Genomic DNA, 15838 nt, shown 5'->3' on the forward strand with positions numbered 1-15838 from the left:
TATTCATACCCTCCCCTCCGCACCCCCACTTCCCACCCCAGAGACCTGGGGGGGGGGGGGGGGGGGGAGTGGGGGGGTTCATTAACCGAGCCACAGATCCCGACTGTTGCTGTGCGAGACTTAATTAGAGGCTGAACCTGCTGCGATGCTCAATATTCTTTATTAACGGACGTGAAGCGGACTGTGACCCTCTCTCTCTCTCTGTCTCTCTCTCTCTCCCCCCACCGCACCCCTCTCCCCCCCGCACCCCAGCCCCTTCGCTCCCCCCCCCCCCCACCCACCCCCCCCTCCCAAACCACCCCCCCAAACCCAACGGGGGAATCCTGTCGGACAAACAGACAATCAATCACATGCTTGAGTAGAAAAATATCAAATATAATAATAAATTTATGAAAGAGCCATAACATACGCCATTAAGTGTTGTACAATTTCTTTTCCGCTACGGCAGGAGGTTACGATAATGTTAACGCGAGATTTTTGCTACTTTAACCAGCGGGAGACACTTCAATATGATAGGGTTTCCGAAAAACGCAGACAGTCACCGAAATCGTCGTGAAAAAGTGATACATTGCATTTCCCCCCTCCACCCGCCCCATAACCCCCTAACCCAACCCCTCGCTCTCTCTGTCTCTCTCCCTCTCTCTCTCTCTCACACCCCTCTCTCCCCCACCCGCCCCTCCCGCCCGCCGCTCCCACCGCCACTCCCTCCAGGCTTTCACGACGTAAGACACGGGTGGGGTGGGGTGGGGTGGGGTGGGGGGTGTTCAAGAGTCGCAGTCGCTCAAAAGTCACTCGGCGTTAGGGAGTCGTGCCCCTCGCGGTCTCGCTCCGGTTCAATCGGGGACCGTGAAAGCCCGCAACCCCCACCCACCCCCAAAAAAACACACAGCGGCAGCAGCAGAAGGTCAACCAAACACTCCCCCCGCCGCCCGCTAACGGCTTGGGCTTTGACACCTGCTCACTCACTCACACTCTCTCTCTCTCTCTCTCTCTCTCGCTCTCTCTCGTTCTCTCGCTCTCGGCGCCCGACCACTTCACCTTCCGCTGTTCCGCTACGCAGTGGCGTTGGATCGTCTTCAAGTCATTTCGATTGGAAACCTCTTTTTTGTAAACAAGACATCTTTTTTTTATATATATATGTATGTGTATGTATATGTATATATATCTTAGTGTTTGTTTTTTGCCCCCTTCTGTTTTCACCCCCCTTTCCCTCCCCCCACCAACCCTCCCAACCCCCCCACAGTCGGTCTCTGTGCGCAGCCCCCCCCACCCCCCCACCAACCCCAAGTTCACACCAAAGACTCCCTGTCTCTGCCGGGGGTCCTCTCCGTAAAAGAGTCCGTTCGGCCCTCGACCTGCTCGGAGCTCTCCTCCTCCTCCGCCCCCGCCCCACAGCCCGCGGCCTGGGTCACGCTGTTGTAAGAGGGAGGGGACGAGATGCACAAGCTGGTGTCCACCGGCTCTGTCCTGGGGCCGTAGTGCTCGTTGATCATGGCCGCGATCAGCCCCTCCTTCTCCGGGGCGCTTTCCGCGAGGAAGTCGCAGTCGCTGGCTCGGTGCCGGTACAGGAAGGAAGCTTGTCTCATGGAGCGTCGCAGGAGGTGCCTGCGGTAGGCCCTCTGGATGACGATGGCGGACACCTCCTCTTGCCTCCGCCTCAAGGTGCTGGTGATGGGCTCGTAGGAGATCTTGGAAGGGTTGGCGGCCATGAACTTCTCTTCCATCTGGAGCTTGAGGGCGTCCATCTCCCCCGACTCGCCCAGCACCCGCTTGGTGAAGGCAAACAAGATGTCCAGGCAGTGGATCCTGTCCCCGCTCACCATGGGCAGGTCCATTGTGATCAGCTTGATCTTGTTGGGCCTGGCGATGCGCAGGGGCTCCTGCAGCGCGTCCGCGAAGCTGGACAGGGCCTTGTAGGCAATGAACTGGGTGGCTTCGGGGTCGAACTTCTCCCAGACCTCGTAGAACATCTCGAAGTCGTCCTCGCTCAGAGGCTCTGAGCTCTCCTCCGTGGCCACGCTGAAGTTCTCCAGGATGATGGCGATGTACATGTTGACCACAATGAGGAAGGAGATGATGATGTAGCTGACGAAGAAGAAGATGCCCACGGACCGGTTGCCACAGTTGCCCCTGACGGTGCTGCCCGGGTGAACCATGGTGGGATCGCAGTCCGGGCGGTCGCTGTTGAGGATGGGGCTCAGGAGACCGTCCCACCCTGCGGAGGTGGTGATCTGGAACAGGCAGATCATGCTGTTGCCGAAGGTCTCGAAGTTGAACATGTCGTTGATTCCGTCTTCCTTCTTGACGTAGGCAAAGTTGGCCATGCCGAAAATGGCGTAGATGAACATGACCAGGAAAAGCAGCAGACCGATGTTGAACAAGGCGGGGAGGGACATCATTAAGGCAAACAGCAAGGTCCTTATTCCTTTGGCCCCCCGGATAAGGCGAAGGATACGTCCGATACGGGCCAGCCGGATGACTCGGAAGAGAGTGGGCGACACAAAGTATTTAATGATCAGATCGGAAAGGACCAGACCTGCGGACAAGGGATGGTGAAACAACCCGGGCGTTATTCAACTCCGAGACTCGATCCAAAATCACTGCCTGCATTTGGAACGAACGGTAATTAACGGTGGCAATTAATACGCAGACTGATCCCCGGGGAGAGGGGGCGGGTGGGGGGGGGAAGGGGGGTCACTGGGGGCTTCGCGATCATTGCCACTGTCACCTAACCTCGCCTCCTTCAAGTCCCATCTCAAGACCCTCCCCTGTGACCCTCCTACCCCCTGCCCTCCCCGACCTCCACCCCCTCCTGATTCCCAACCACCAGCTCGGGTCCAAATCCCTGACTGTCCAGCGCCTCGGGACATTGTTGTTGTTGTCACCTCTGTTGCTTGCCCACCCGAGAGGTTGGTCACACCACATAATGCCACCCCACCCCCCCCAACCACCACCTCCCCCCAACCCAGCCACCCGGCGACATGTTTGTGGGACATTGGCTGTCAAGTTCGCCCACAAACTATATCCCGCCTTATTATGTCGCTGAGCAGTCTCAAAGAGCTTCACGGAACATATAGTAATGTGGATTGACCATATATTTTGTGGGTGAAGCACAGCAACCAATTCCACACAACAGTGTCCCACAAACAGTCGTGGATTTTTAAAGGGGGTTATTACCCGGGTAAACCAAGGCGTGTGGAGTGAGGAAACTTGCCTAAGGTTTCCTTCCCCCTGACCCGCCCGGGAATCAAACCCGGGTCCTCTCGCTTGCGAGGCGAGAGCGCTCTAACCACCGAGCTACGGGACTCCACGTTTAACATCTCATCTGAAGGACGACATCTCTGAAGACTTGGACAACATGACACCCTCTTTAACCCCCCCCCACCCCCCACTGCCTCCCTCTACACGCCCCACAACGTACACGGTCACAACAACAACTTGATACAGTGCAGTTGGTGTGGGGGCAGAGTCTCAGGGTAGACCCTTAATAATGGGGAAGGTTGACTCCGAGCGGAAGAGGAACAGGAGGTGATACGGTCAAAGAGCAAAGTCTTCAGGTGCGACCTGCAGATGGGCAAAGAGGGGGAGCAAGGCTAAATATCCAGTCAATTCCCTTTACGGTGTACCCTGCGAAGCGCTTTGAGAAGTGATCGGGCGCTGTATCAAATGCCGGCCTTATTCCTTGCGAGGCGGAGTGAGGGGCCTAACGGTTCAGCTGCTTCAATGTGCCCCCTGACGGCAGGGAGGCTGTGTCGGCAGTCTGCCTGCCCGCGCGTGTGAACTGACGTGGGGCTGAAAACATAAACGGATGAAAGGGCCACATCTGTGTCGCGTCACCGGTCACCCATCGGATTGGCCTCTGGCAGACAGGAGGCTTTATTTACCTCGATTAAAAACAATCATTTGTTTTGCCCGCGGGGGTGACGGGGCTTAGCTCGAAACTTAGTAACTCGCATGTGAAAAGTTTAAGCCGCTATTAGTCCTAATGAAAATCTATTCCTCGTCGGGTCGAAGGCTTCAGTTCTGCTTTCGCTGCGGCAAAGCCGTTAAAGAGGGCCGGGGCGAGATTCCGACCGGCTTCCCTTCCCGCACACCCGCAGCTCTCAACCGGATTCCTTCCGCAGAATGTTGCTGCGGAACACACCGTTCAGAGAGTAAACCAGCGGGTCTAACCCACTGGGGAAGCAAATCCTGTCTAGTGCCACACTTGCCCCCCCCACCACCCCCACCAACACCCACTCTCTAACCCACCACACATACACACGGTATAATGCGGAGGTCAAGTGGGATCGCAACCATAAAACATAAGAACAGCTGGACAGTTCGCTTTCCACCATCCCGGCATTCCTACTGACTGCCGAGGCTTGTGTGTGGAGCGAGGAAACTTGCCTCAGGTTTCTCTCGCCCTGGCCGGGAATCGAACCCGGGTCCTCTCGCTCCACAACGCTCACAGCAGCATTACCCCTCCCCTCCCCACCTCTCTTCCACGTCCGTCAGTGCTGCGTTGGATCGTTGGCTAAAGGTCTCGGCCTGCAATCGAAACCCACCCCCCCGAGTCTCCGGGGGGGGGGCAGAGAGCGCTACTGACTGACTGAGCCTGGCTGACGGAGAAGATTGCATTGCTGGATGAAGGGAAGATTTCACTAACAAGATAAAATAATGCACGTAACAACAGAGAGGCAAAAAAAAAAAAAAAAAAAATACGAATCCTTTCGATTCGATTGGCTTTAAGCAGACCTTTTTGGTCTTTGAAGGATTAGGTTGAACCTAAGCAGATTACACGACTTTAATGTAAAGCCTCAGTCAACTTTGGAACCCGTCCCAACAATACGCCGGGCGAAGAAATCATCCCCCGATAAGGAGGGAGGGAGAGAGGAAAAAAAATAATAATAATAATAATAATTTGGTCACACAATCCACGACTGTTTGTGGGGCACGTCTGCGGGCGATTGTTGGCTGCCGCGGTTCGCCCACAAAATACACGGTCACTACGCTTTACAGTATAACGCACGGTCACAGAGATAATAGTAATAATAATAATCCTTACCTCCGACACAGTGCTTTATCGCAGGGTCAAAATGCCTGGAAGCGCTTTGCAGGATATGTTGTAGAGTGTAGCGACTGTGTATATGTGGCAGGAATGTCTCTCAATCGACAGACAACCGTGTTCCTACTTACCGCTATGTAAACAGAGGCGTGCGTGTGGAGTAAGGAAATTTACCTTGCGCCCTGCCCAGGAGTCTGGCTTGCGAGGCGAGTGCTCCAACCCACTGCCCTACAGAACTCCGGGGTCTTAAGGTTGGGAGGGGAAGGATTTGAAGCAGAGATAACAAGGCGAGTTGTCTATTGGCAAGTGCGATTCATTAACCTACCAACAACGGAGAGTATAACCACCACAAAATCGAACACGTTCCAACCCACTGTGAAGAAGTACTGCCGGAGGGCGACGAGTTTGAGGGTGCACTCGGTGGTGAAGATGACAATGAAGATTATGTTGATGTTGAAGAGGATATTGATGGTTTGCTTGTCCATGTCGTCGCTCTCCACCATCATGGTCACCATATTCAGGCAAATCATGATCATGATGATGATGTCGAAGGCTTGCTTCGAGACCAGGTCAAAGATCAGGCCTTGGAATTTGTTCTGCACCGGGGGGGTGGGTGAGGGGAGGCCGATGGGTGTGGGGGGCGGGGGGGGGAAGAAAACAAACACCATATGTGAGTTGGACTGTGACTACAGTCTTTTCTACTCTAGGCTCCATGAGGCTAGTACCTCCACTGTCTCACTTGTCTACACATCCCTTAGTTTTATCTGGTTAGACTCCAGCAGTTCCACCCAACGCACTCCCTGGGCTTCCCCCCCACCCCCCCCAACCTTGGCTCTCGCCCACCTGCGCCTAATGCTCTCCGGAATTAGGTAAGCGGGATGTGTCCCTCCAGGGAGAAAGAGAGAGAAAGAGGGAGAGAGCCCATTCCATTCCATCTATCTCTATCGTGGGATTTCCACGTGTAGGTAGGATGCACGGAATTCTCCCCCCTGGGAATCGAACCCGGGTCCTCTCGCTTGCGAGGCGAGCGCTCTAACCACTGAGCTACAGGACTCCATGACTCCAATACAAAGTCGTCCTGGGGAGCTTCGTTCACTCTTGGGCTTACCGAAGGTCTTGGGATTGGCTTTTGGGGCTTCTTTGAGCCCAGCTTTTTCATAGCATTGTAATACTTCTTCTGTTCCTCCGTCATGAAGATGTCCTGACCTCCAAGGTACAGGGGAAGAAAACAAAAAGGCCAAGTTATTTTTTCAAATCAATCACTGTAAAGATTTCAATAATAAACTTTCGAAAAGGGAATTGGATATTTACTTGAAAAGAAAAACGTTTGCAGGGTCTTTGGGGGTAAGAGCGCGGTGGGGGGGGGGGGGCAGAGTGGAATTGATTTGGGGAGCTCTTCCAAAGAGGGACGCACAGGCACCATAGGCCGAATGGCCTCCTTCTGAGCGGTAGGATTCTACGATAACTGAGCCAGGAATAAATCAGGGTTTTGATACTTATCTTCTTCTTCTGCTGATTGAAGTTGTCGATGATGACACCGATGAAGAGGTTGAGAGTGAAGAACGAGCCGAATATGATGAAGATCACAAAGTACAGGTACCAGTACTTGCTGTACTCGTATTCCGGCTGTTCGTTCAACTGCGTCAAACCATAAATAAAAAACAATGGTTGCATTTGAAGGTAATAATAATAAATAATAATAATCCTTGCATTTGATATGGCGGCTTATCACGTCAACGAGCCTCACAGAATATACTGTGAAGCAAAATGGATTGACCGTGTATCTCGTGGGCGAAACTCGGCGGCGAATTACGCACAGCAGTGTCCCCTACACGATCAGTCGCGGATTGAGTGACGTCCATTTTTTTGGGGGGGGTGGCGGGGGGAGGGGGGGGGGGGGGAGGGGGGGCGGGGGGGGGGATCATTACTCCCGGTGGGTAAGGTATTTAAGGTCCATTTCCTTACGTTTCGGGAATCGACAGCAGCGTACATTATGCTCATCCAACCTTTGAAAGTTGCCTGGAAAAGATCAAAAGGGAGAGATGTCAACAGCTGGAACTTACATAACAACCCTTTCATTTAATGCAGCCCCTGAACACCGCTTCGCAAACCTCCGCACAGAACAGCCACCGTGTATTTTGGAGGCGAACCACAGCTGCCACTTTGCAATTAACATCCCACCAACAGCCATGAAGCGAGTGATCAGTTTTATCGCGGGTAACCTCTCTTTGAATTGTGCCCCGGGATGTTTCACCTCCACCTGAACAGGCAGATAGGACCTTGTTTTAATGTCTCATAGGAAGGACGGTACCTCCGACAATACAACAGCACCCGCCCACCCCCCCCCCCACCCACACACTCGTGTAAGCCCCCTCCACATCGGGAGGACGTCTCGAAGCTCTCCACGGAGCTGAAGACTTGCCACGTAATAATAATCCTTGCCTTCAATGCAGCGCCTTATCACATCTTCAAGACCCAAAGCGCTTTGCGGGATACACCGTAAAGTGAGTTGATTGTGTATATTTGTGGGCGAAACGCGGCGGCCGATTGCGCCCGGCAGCGACTCACAAACAGCCGCGGGGGCGAGCGGGCAAATTATTATTTTGCTTGAAGGAAGAGCGATCCGCCAATCGACTAGCAACCAGCTTCCTCCTCACTGCTCGGTGAGCGGAGGCGTGCGGAGAAAGGAAATGTTTCGCCCTGCCCGGGAATCGAACCCAGGTCCTCTCGCTTTGCGAGGCGAGCTCTCTGCAACATAAGCTACAGGGACTCCGCCGCAACTGAAATGCTTCACACACTCCACTTGTTGGGAGATCTCCTCCATCAAGACGCGGAAGGGAGGGAAGGAGGGAGGGAGGGAGGGAGGCTGGAGCTATGGTCGGGGCCAGCAGTAAGTTATTCCAAACAAAGCGACCCACACGCCAGGCAACAAAGGCGGGCGATATCACTGCTAACCACCTCTGTTTGCTTCGCTGTCAACGGTGTTAATTTTAGACCGCGCCGCGCAGATGGGCGATTGAATGCCTCTTAAATGCAAATGCTGCGTTCTGTCTGCATTGTTACTCGGGAGCAGAAAGGGGCGGCAGATACCGAGGAAGCCGGTTGCCAGGATACACAATAATATTAATAAATCAATTTGCCCAGCCATTCGAACCGCGATAAGGTAATCAGGTGAAAGGGGCCTTAGCATTGCTCAATCACCAACCGTGCGAAGCCACCTCGTGATAAAATATCCATGATATTTTTGCAACGGGGACCTGCATTTATACGATACAGCCCAGACTTATACGTTACGCCTCGTATTATAATACAATACAACGTGCGCGGGAATAGCGCCTTTGCGTGGTCACTTCGCTTAGCGGTAAACGCCGGCGAAGCATTTCGAGACCTTTCGTCGGAGTTGTAACGCAAAAATACTCGGATGTCGGCCTGGCTCAGTGGCCGCGCTCCTGCCTCCGGGTCAAAAGCTTGTGGGTTCAAGCCCCACGTCGGCACATGAACTCGCAGCCGAAGTTGACACTCCAATGCAGTGCTGGGGGTGGGGGGGGGGTGGTGGTGGTGGGGAGAGGGGGGTTATCGGAGGTGCTGTTCTTCAGTGAGACCTTAAACCGAGGTCCCATCTTCCTGTACAGGTGAACGTTAAAGGTCTCACTGTTTGAAAAGAGAAGAGATTTTTCACTCTCTCTCTCTCTCTCTCTCTCTCTGTCCCGCTCTCCTGGCCAATTCCCCCCCCGCCCCCACCAAATAAAATTGGTCACTCACTTCATGGCTGTCTGTGGGAGGTTGCTGTCACGGTTATCTTACAAACACACACCAACTTGCAGTGGAGTTATCTTACAAACACGTCACCATAAATCCCGTGAAGTGCTTTTGATGTCCTCACAACGTGAAAGGCGTTATACCAAATTCAAGGATCGTTCATCATTTTTTTGTTTTGTAATCACCGACGGCTTTGTGCCACGTGCCTCTCTATACCCCTTCAGTGATTCACCTGCATTATCCCCCGAAGGCTCTCTGCCCTTTTAAAACACTACCATTCGCAAAACACCGAAACTTTACACGTCCTCTCCCGATTCTTCCTTCCAAAGTGTGCAGAAAAAAACAAAAATCACACTTTTCCACATTAAACTGCATCTGCCGTCGCTCTGCCCGACCCTGTAGTCCGTCAAACCTCTTTATAATTTTAAACGCCTCTGTTAGATCCACCGAGAAAAGTCTCTACCCCTAGCGACTAAAGGCACAATATAGCCAGTCTATGCCAGTCCTGATATCATCTATATTTTGCATTTAATATCACGCCCCTCATGCAGGGGAGTGTCCCGGGGGGGGGGGGGGGGCTCGATGTGACGGCCATCAAGTTGTCGTGTGATTGCGCGTATTGTGAGGGGCGAACATGAAAGCTATTCAAACTGCAGCCGCGTTCTCTCTTGAGTTACACACCCACACCTGTGTCAGAACTGCACCGGATGACTGTATCTCACTCACGAGGAGCGGAAATATGCAGGCAAATATTTAGTCACTTGAGAGGGAGGGAAAGGGGGGGGTGGGGGGCAGGTGCGAACAGCGCAACGACTAACAGACAAGAGCGTAGAACCACATCCGTGTATCTTACAGTCGAGTCGACTTATTTTTAGTTATTATAGGCGTCAGCGTTTGAAAGCAATCCTTGTCTCGTGAGTCCGAAGGGTTTTGTGTGTGTGTGCGTGTGGGTGTGTGTGTGTGTGTGTGTGTGCGTGTGTGTGGCCAAAGTAAACGACAATAATAACCTTGCATCCGATACAGCGCCTTGTCGCGTCGTTGAGACGTCTCCGAGCGCTCCTGTCAAGCGAACCGACCGTATAACTCGCGGCCGAGACGCAGCAGGCGAAATGCGCGCAGCGGAGTCCCGCAAACAGTCGTGGATTCGGTTAATTATTAATCTTAACGCGGAGGGAGAATTACCCCCAAGAAAGCGATCCGTCCGCCAATCGACTAGAAGACGTGGTGGGGGGGTGGGGGGAGTGCGTGCGGAGTAACGAAAGGAGACTTGCCCTAAGGTCTCGCACCCACCCTCCTCCCCCCACCCACCCAACCCCACTCCCCAACCCCCCATCCTCGGGCGCTCTAAGTCCCGGCCAAAGAAAACTCACCACTTGCAAGAGCGCGAGGTATCCCAAGGCGACGTTGTCGAAGTTGACCTTCTCGTTGATCCATCGGATGTCGGTGTTATTCAGGGCCTGGCATTCGGTCTTGTTGTTGACGTCGTGGACGGGCAGGAGGATCCCGCTGGTCATGTTCTTGCACCTGTAGAATTTCCCTGCGAACAGGTTCACTCCCATGATGCTGAAGATCAGCCAGAAGATGAGGCAGACGAGGAGGACGTTGATGATGGAGGGGATGGCCCCGATCAAGGCATTGACCACCACCTAATCCAGATTCGAGGAAGAGCGTTACACATCTACTCAAATGAGGGGGGCCGGGGGGGGGTGGTGGGGGGGGAGGAGGGGAGGTGGTGGGGAGGTGGGTGGGGGAGGGGGGAAAGCATCGCGGGGTCGATTTTGCCGCATTAATCTAATTTCGGAGCGGGAGGAGAAGGAGGGGGGCAAAAAAGAGGGGGAGGGAGGTGGTTGGATATTCCCTCTAAGCTGAGCGACGCAGTCCCAGTTCCTAAAATAGCCCACACTCCGAGTTTCCTAATTAGGAAATCGTTAGGAAATACCGCAAAATTGAGCTCGGCAATCTGTTCAATCTGCACCCCTCTGGTCACCTCTATCTACTGCCTCTTTCCCTCTCTTCCCTCCCTCTCTCCCTCCCTCCCTCCCTCCTCTGTTGCCTTTTGGAGCAAAGCTTCATAACGATCACTTTAATCTATTTTACCTATAGAAATTTGCAGCCCTTTCAGTCCCATTTCCCTGCCCGTTCCCCATTCCCTTGTTGTTGTCTCCTTTTCCTGGATTTATCTAAAGGGTGTCCACAAAGCCCTCTTACCCCCCGTGACAGCGAACATGAGACTGCGGAGGAGCTGAAACAAGCTCCAGGAGATACACGTCACCTCCTCACTCCATCGTGTTCCGTGGACCCGGAACACTATGAAAATGAATACTATGAAAATGATGGCACTCACTCACACACTCACACACACTCACGCGCACACTCACTCACTCATACACACACACACACTCACTCACTCACTCACTTACACACACACTCATTCACACACACTCACGCATACACACACACACTCACACACACTCACTCATACATACACTCACTCACTCACTCACTCATACACACACACACACTCACTCAGTCACACACACACACTCACTCATACATACACACACACTCACTCACATACTCATACGCACACTCACTCACACACTCATTCACTCACACTCACGCACACACACACATATACTCACGCACACACACACACACACACGCGCAATGCAGAAAACAAAACCACCAAATGGAGGTAACATGTCTTTGTGGACACCCGGTGTGGATTCAAATGTGGGTTCTGCCTCGACCATCAATCTGATGATAATAATAATAATAATAATAATAATAATAATCTTGGTAGGGCATTACATATCCTAATACAATACAAAATTGACATTTGTATATTACCTTTCAAGGCACTAACTACCCTGTGTGAAAACAACTCTAACCTCCCCATTTGCTCGATCGCTAACCATCTCAAAGTGATGCCCTGGTCTCTGGCCATTGACTCAAAGCCGTTTGGTTTTTTTTCCCAACCTTTACCGCCTTCCAGCACAGTATAACATCGGGAAAGAGAGAAACGAGATTACAACTGCAATCTATTAACTATTACTAATGAAATTCAGGCAAGCAAAAAAAAAAAAAAAGCCTTTACTGCACTTAGGCTTGCCGGTTTCTGATTTTAATCGGCAGAAATCTTTATTCGTCGGGTTTGCTGATTTCCCCCAAATCGCGGGAAATGAATTCCCAACCTTAAACAATGGTTGCTTTGCTCATCGAAACGTGGTTCGATTTCGGGTTTGATTTGCACCCCCACCCCCCCATCCCCCACCCCCCAACCCCTAAAAAAAAACAGCCGAATTCCGGGTTGTAAGGTCCCGGCAGATGTCGCTTCCTGCGAGTACATTGGAGGGGGGGGGGGTGGAGGGGGGGGGCGAGACCTTACGAACCGGAGGGCGGCCCATTTTGAAATTGAAAAGGGGAGAGAAAAGGCAAAGCGAAGCGTGAGTTTTATCCGTCGAAAGCGGTTGCAAATTCACAGTCAGAAACCGGCAACTCTAACCGCCCCACACCACGTCTCAACGGCCATTCACGGTCATGGAAATTAAATGCATTCGTGAGTTATCGATGGCCGGAACTCCCGCAATTCGATTTAGCTCTTCGAAACCTTTTATTCCAATGCGGAATGGTCATTGCTAAGAAAAAAAATGAATAAAAATGACGATTTTTTCTTTTTTTTTATTATTAGTAGTAGTAATAATAATAATAATATAATAAAAAAAGAAAAACAACAAATAAAATAAAACAAATAACCTGCCAGGGTGTGCAACGGGACCATCGGTCTCTGATATGGGGCATTGGAGGTGAAATTTTCATCCCCTCCTCCCGTTCGTCGGAGCGAAATTTCTGATCATTTGATCCCATAAATAATAATAATAATAATAATAATCCTCGCATTTGATACGGGGCCTTATCAGGTGATTGAGAGACGTCTCAAAGCGCTTCACGGGATACACCGTGAAGTGGATCGACTGTATGTTTTTTTTGGGGGGCGAAACGCAGCAGCCAATTGCGCACGGAGTGGTAATCGAACGCGGGCAGAAGAAGCCACAAAGGAGTATCAGAGATTCCTTCAAGTAACAGGAGCGCGGGCCGCTGTTTAGCGAATGCTCCCGACTCTCCCGCACGGAGCACGGGTTATTCTCGAAGGAGTTTCGGGAACTGGGTTAGCAAACGACCGCTGTGCTTCCCGAGACACTCTGGCTTGTCATCCGTCACATCAGTACGTGTCACACAGCAATGTAAGCAAAAAAAACCACACGCCCGACGGTACTCAGAAGATAGAGTGCCCAGTATAAAGCACAGAGGATCGAGGCTGGCTCTCGTCTCCTACGCAAACTCAGAGGCTAAATGCGTGCCATTTGTGTGGCTTTTGGCCTTATCTGAAATGCCAGACGGTGACTCTTGTTCTCAGTGAGGCTTAGCCTCTCTATTATGATAATAATCATAATAATAATAATCCTTGCCTCTTATATAGGACCTTATTACGTCTCGGGCCTCCCTACCTCTGCGACCTATTAAAAGTTCACCGACCTGTCCTCTCTCTTTAGACGCTGGCCTTTAGCCTCTCCACCCTCTGAGTCTCTCCGCCTCACCCCCCCCACCCCCCCCTCTCTCTCTCTCAAGCCTTTCCTTTTCGATCGGGCCTTCGGACATCTTCCCATCAATGCAATTTATTGTTGTTGTCGTTGTACCTCTACTGTTACATCTGTTACGTCACCGACGCTCTAGTTTGAAACGAAACTCCTCTGCGCTTCGAACGACGTATTTTCACCGTGAAGCAGCGTGGCAATGAATGACAACAACGACAACAATAAACAAGTCACGTTTGTGTTGTTCCTTTCACGTTGGGAGGACTTCCCGAGGTGCTGGGCAGTCAGATCCTGTGATGGGAGTACCGTAGGGTAGGTGTGTTCTGGAGAGGTCGAGGGGATCTAACAGGACTAAGGAAGGACTTTATCTCTCTCCCCATCATCCGCCCACACTCTCACTTGGTCTTCCCCTCTCCTACTGTCTGCCCAGCAATGGAAAACCCACTCTCTCGCTGTAGAGCTCACACGAAACAGCCCTCGCTCCAGACGACAGCAGTAAAGGCAGCTCTCCCACCAAAGAGGAACCCACAATGAGAAACGAGTGAAACTAGAAACCTTCTAAAGGACTAAACTACTTGACACACAATTGCATCCGTTTTGGTGGAGAGGAGAGAGAGAGAGGGAGAGGGAGAGAAAAGGGGGGGAAGAGAGAGAGAGAGAGAGAGAAAACGAGCCAGAGAGGGATTTGGGGGAAGAGGAAACAAGGGGGATGCAATTTGCCCAACATGCTTTATCCGCATGTTGTCTCAGGAGCTTTCCTCCGTCTTACCCTCATCCCATCAAATCGTGACAAGGCCCTGAGTGGCCTCAAAGCTCTTAAGGTCCGTAGAGATTTAATGGCACCTAGTTCCGAATATCCCAGGGCATTAGCTGCCAGGCTGACTAAAGAGACCTAATGCAAGAAACACAAACACGTAAACCTGAGGACTGTTTCCATTGGCAACAAACTTTTTTGTTCCCTTTACAGAAGAAAAAGGGAAGAGTTAAGGGAACCTGTTTTGAGAAGGAGCAATAAAAAGGTTATTATTTCAACCTGTTAAAGGTGGGGAAAGGAAAAAAAANTCTCATTAATTGACAAAGGCGACTACAAAGCCTTAACCAAAGTCCTACGCACATGTTGTCCGGTAAACCCTCAGTGTCTCCTTCTAACTCAGAAGTGACCTTTTCGAGGAAAACGCAATCCTAAACTTGATTGAGGAGGGAAACCGAGAACATTGATGTTCAGATCCCACCCCTCCAACACCCACCCACCCACCCCAAGGCAGCAAGACATTGGAGCACAGGTTCAGGAGCAATTTCAGGACAGACACAGAACAAGCCTTTTATCACGTCGTCGAGACGTCGAAAAGCGCTCCACAGAATATACTGTAAGATGAGTTGACTGCGGGTTTTGTGGGTGGGCGAAACGCGGCAGCCAATTACGCGCAGCGGCGTCCCGCGAACAGCAGTGGATTAAGTGGCCAGGTTTTGTTTCTCAGAGAGTTTATTATGATTTCCCCGGAAATCAATCTGCCGATCGACTATCAATCGGGTTCCTACTTGCTGCTGGGTAACCAGAGGCGCGTGGAGTAAGGAAACTTGGCTGACGTTTCGCCCCCCACTGCCTGCCCGGGGAAACAAACCTGGTTCCTCTCGTTCGGGGGTTGCAAAGGGGCTAAAATTTCGGGACAAAGACACCAGAGGGGAAGTTAACAGTGGAACAGGGTTGCCAGCACGGGTGGTTGAGGCGAGACCCTTAGGGGTTCCTTTAAGCAGCAGCTCGATGATGGGCGGATGGTTGGACGGCTGTTCTGGAGATGAGACCAAATGGGCTGAGGGGCAAAAGGGACCCGAAGCCGACAGGTGGCAAACTCCACATTAAAGGGGAGGAGCGCCATTCCCTCTCCCTATAATTAACCCGGCTACCAGTTGCCAAAGCAACCGTCTTCCTCTGATCCTCTCGCTCTCGCTCTCTCTCTCTCTCTTTCTCTCTCTCACCTGAGCTAACAGGGGGGGAGATTTCGCTGTTTACTGAGCGAGACCGTGTTTCCATCGCAGTGACCTCGGTACTGTCCTGAGGTACAGCCTCCTCGGTTACCGCTCGTCAGCTGTGGCCACGGATCAGATAGCACAAAGCGGGAGTTGGTGCAAATAATAATAATAATAATAATAATCCTGGCGTTTGACCCGGCGCCTCATCATGCCTTCGAGACGTCTCGAAGCGCTTCGCAGGATAGGCTGTAAAGCGAATTGACTGAGCGTTTTGTGGAGCGGCTGGATTGCGCAAAGCAGTACCCAAACAGCTGTGGATTAAGTAACCAAATTAATATTTAAAAATATATATTTTTTTGGGGGGTGGGGGAGGGATTATTACCCCCGGGAAACCGATCCGCTAATCGACTAACAACCGGGATCCTACTGACTGCTGGTAAACAAGAGGGTGTGGATTAAGGAAACT

At 51.8% G+C, this 15838-nt stretch overlaps 1 protein-coding gene across 1 annotated transcript in view; it reads right to left on the reverse strand.

The window, feature by feature from the left end:
- Positions 1-1289: 1289 nt before the first annotated feature.
- The window catches only part of LOC103188289 (sodium channel protein type 4 subunit alpha B-like), a 77831-nt gene continuing 63282 nt past the window's right edge, over positions 1290-15838 (reverse strand). Inside the window, exons 21-27 of the mRNA XM_042332523.1 lie at positions 14171-14293; positions 10177-10452; positions 7013-7066; positions 6548-6685; positions 6156-6260; positions 5373-5643; positions 1290-2536 (exon numbers count right to left, since the gene is read on the reverse strand). Of these exons, the coding sequence (XP_042188457.1) occupies positions 1290-2536; positions 5373-5643; positions 6156-6260; positions 6548-6685; positions 7013-7066; positions 10177-10452; positions 14171-14293 (2214 nt within the window). The remainder of the gene's footprint in view (positions 2537-5372; positions 5644-6155; positions 6261-6547; positions 6686-7012; positions 7067-10176; positions 10453-14170; positions 14294-15838) is intronic.

This window comes from Callorhinchus milii, unplaced genomic scaffold (genome assembly GCF_018977255.1).
Source record: "Callorhinchus milii isolate IMCB2004 unplaced genomic scaffold, IMCB_Cmil_1.0 Scaffold2, whole genome shotgun sequence".
Taxonomy (NCBI): Eukaryota; Metazoa; Chordata; class Chondrichthyes; order Chimaeriformes; family Callorhinchidae; genus Callorhinchus; species Callorhinchus milii.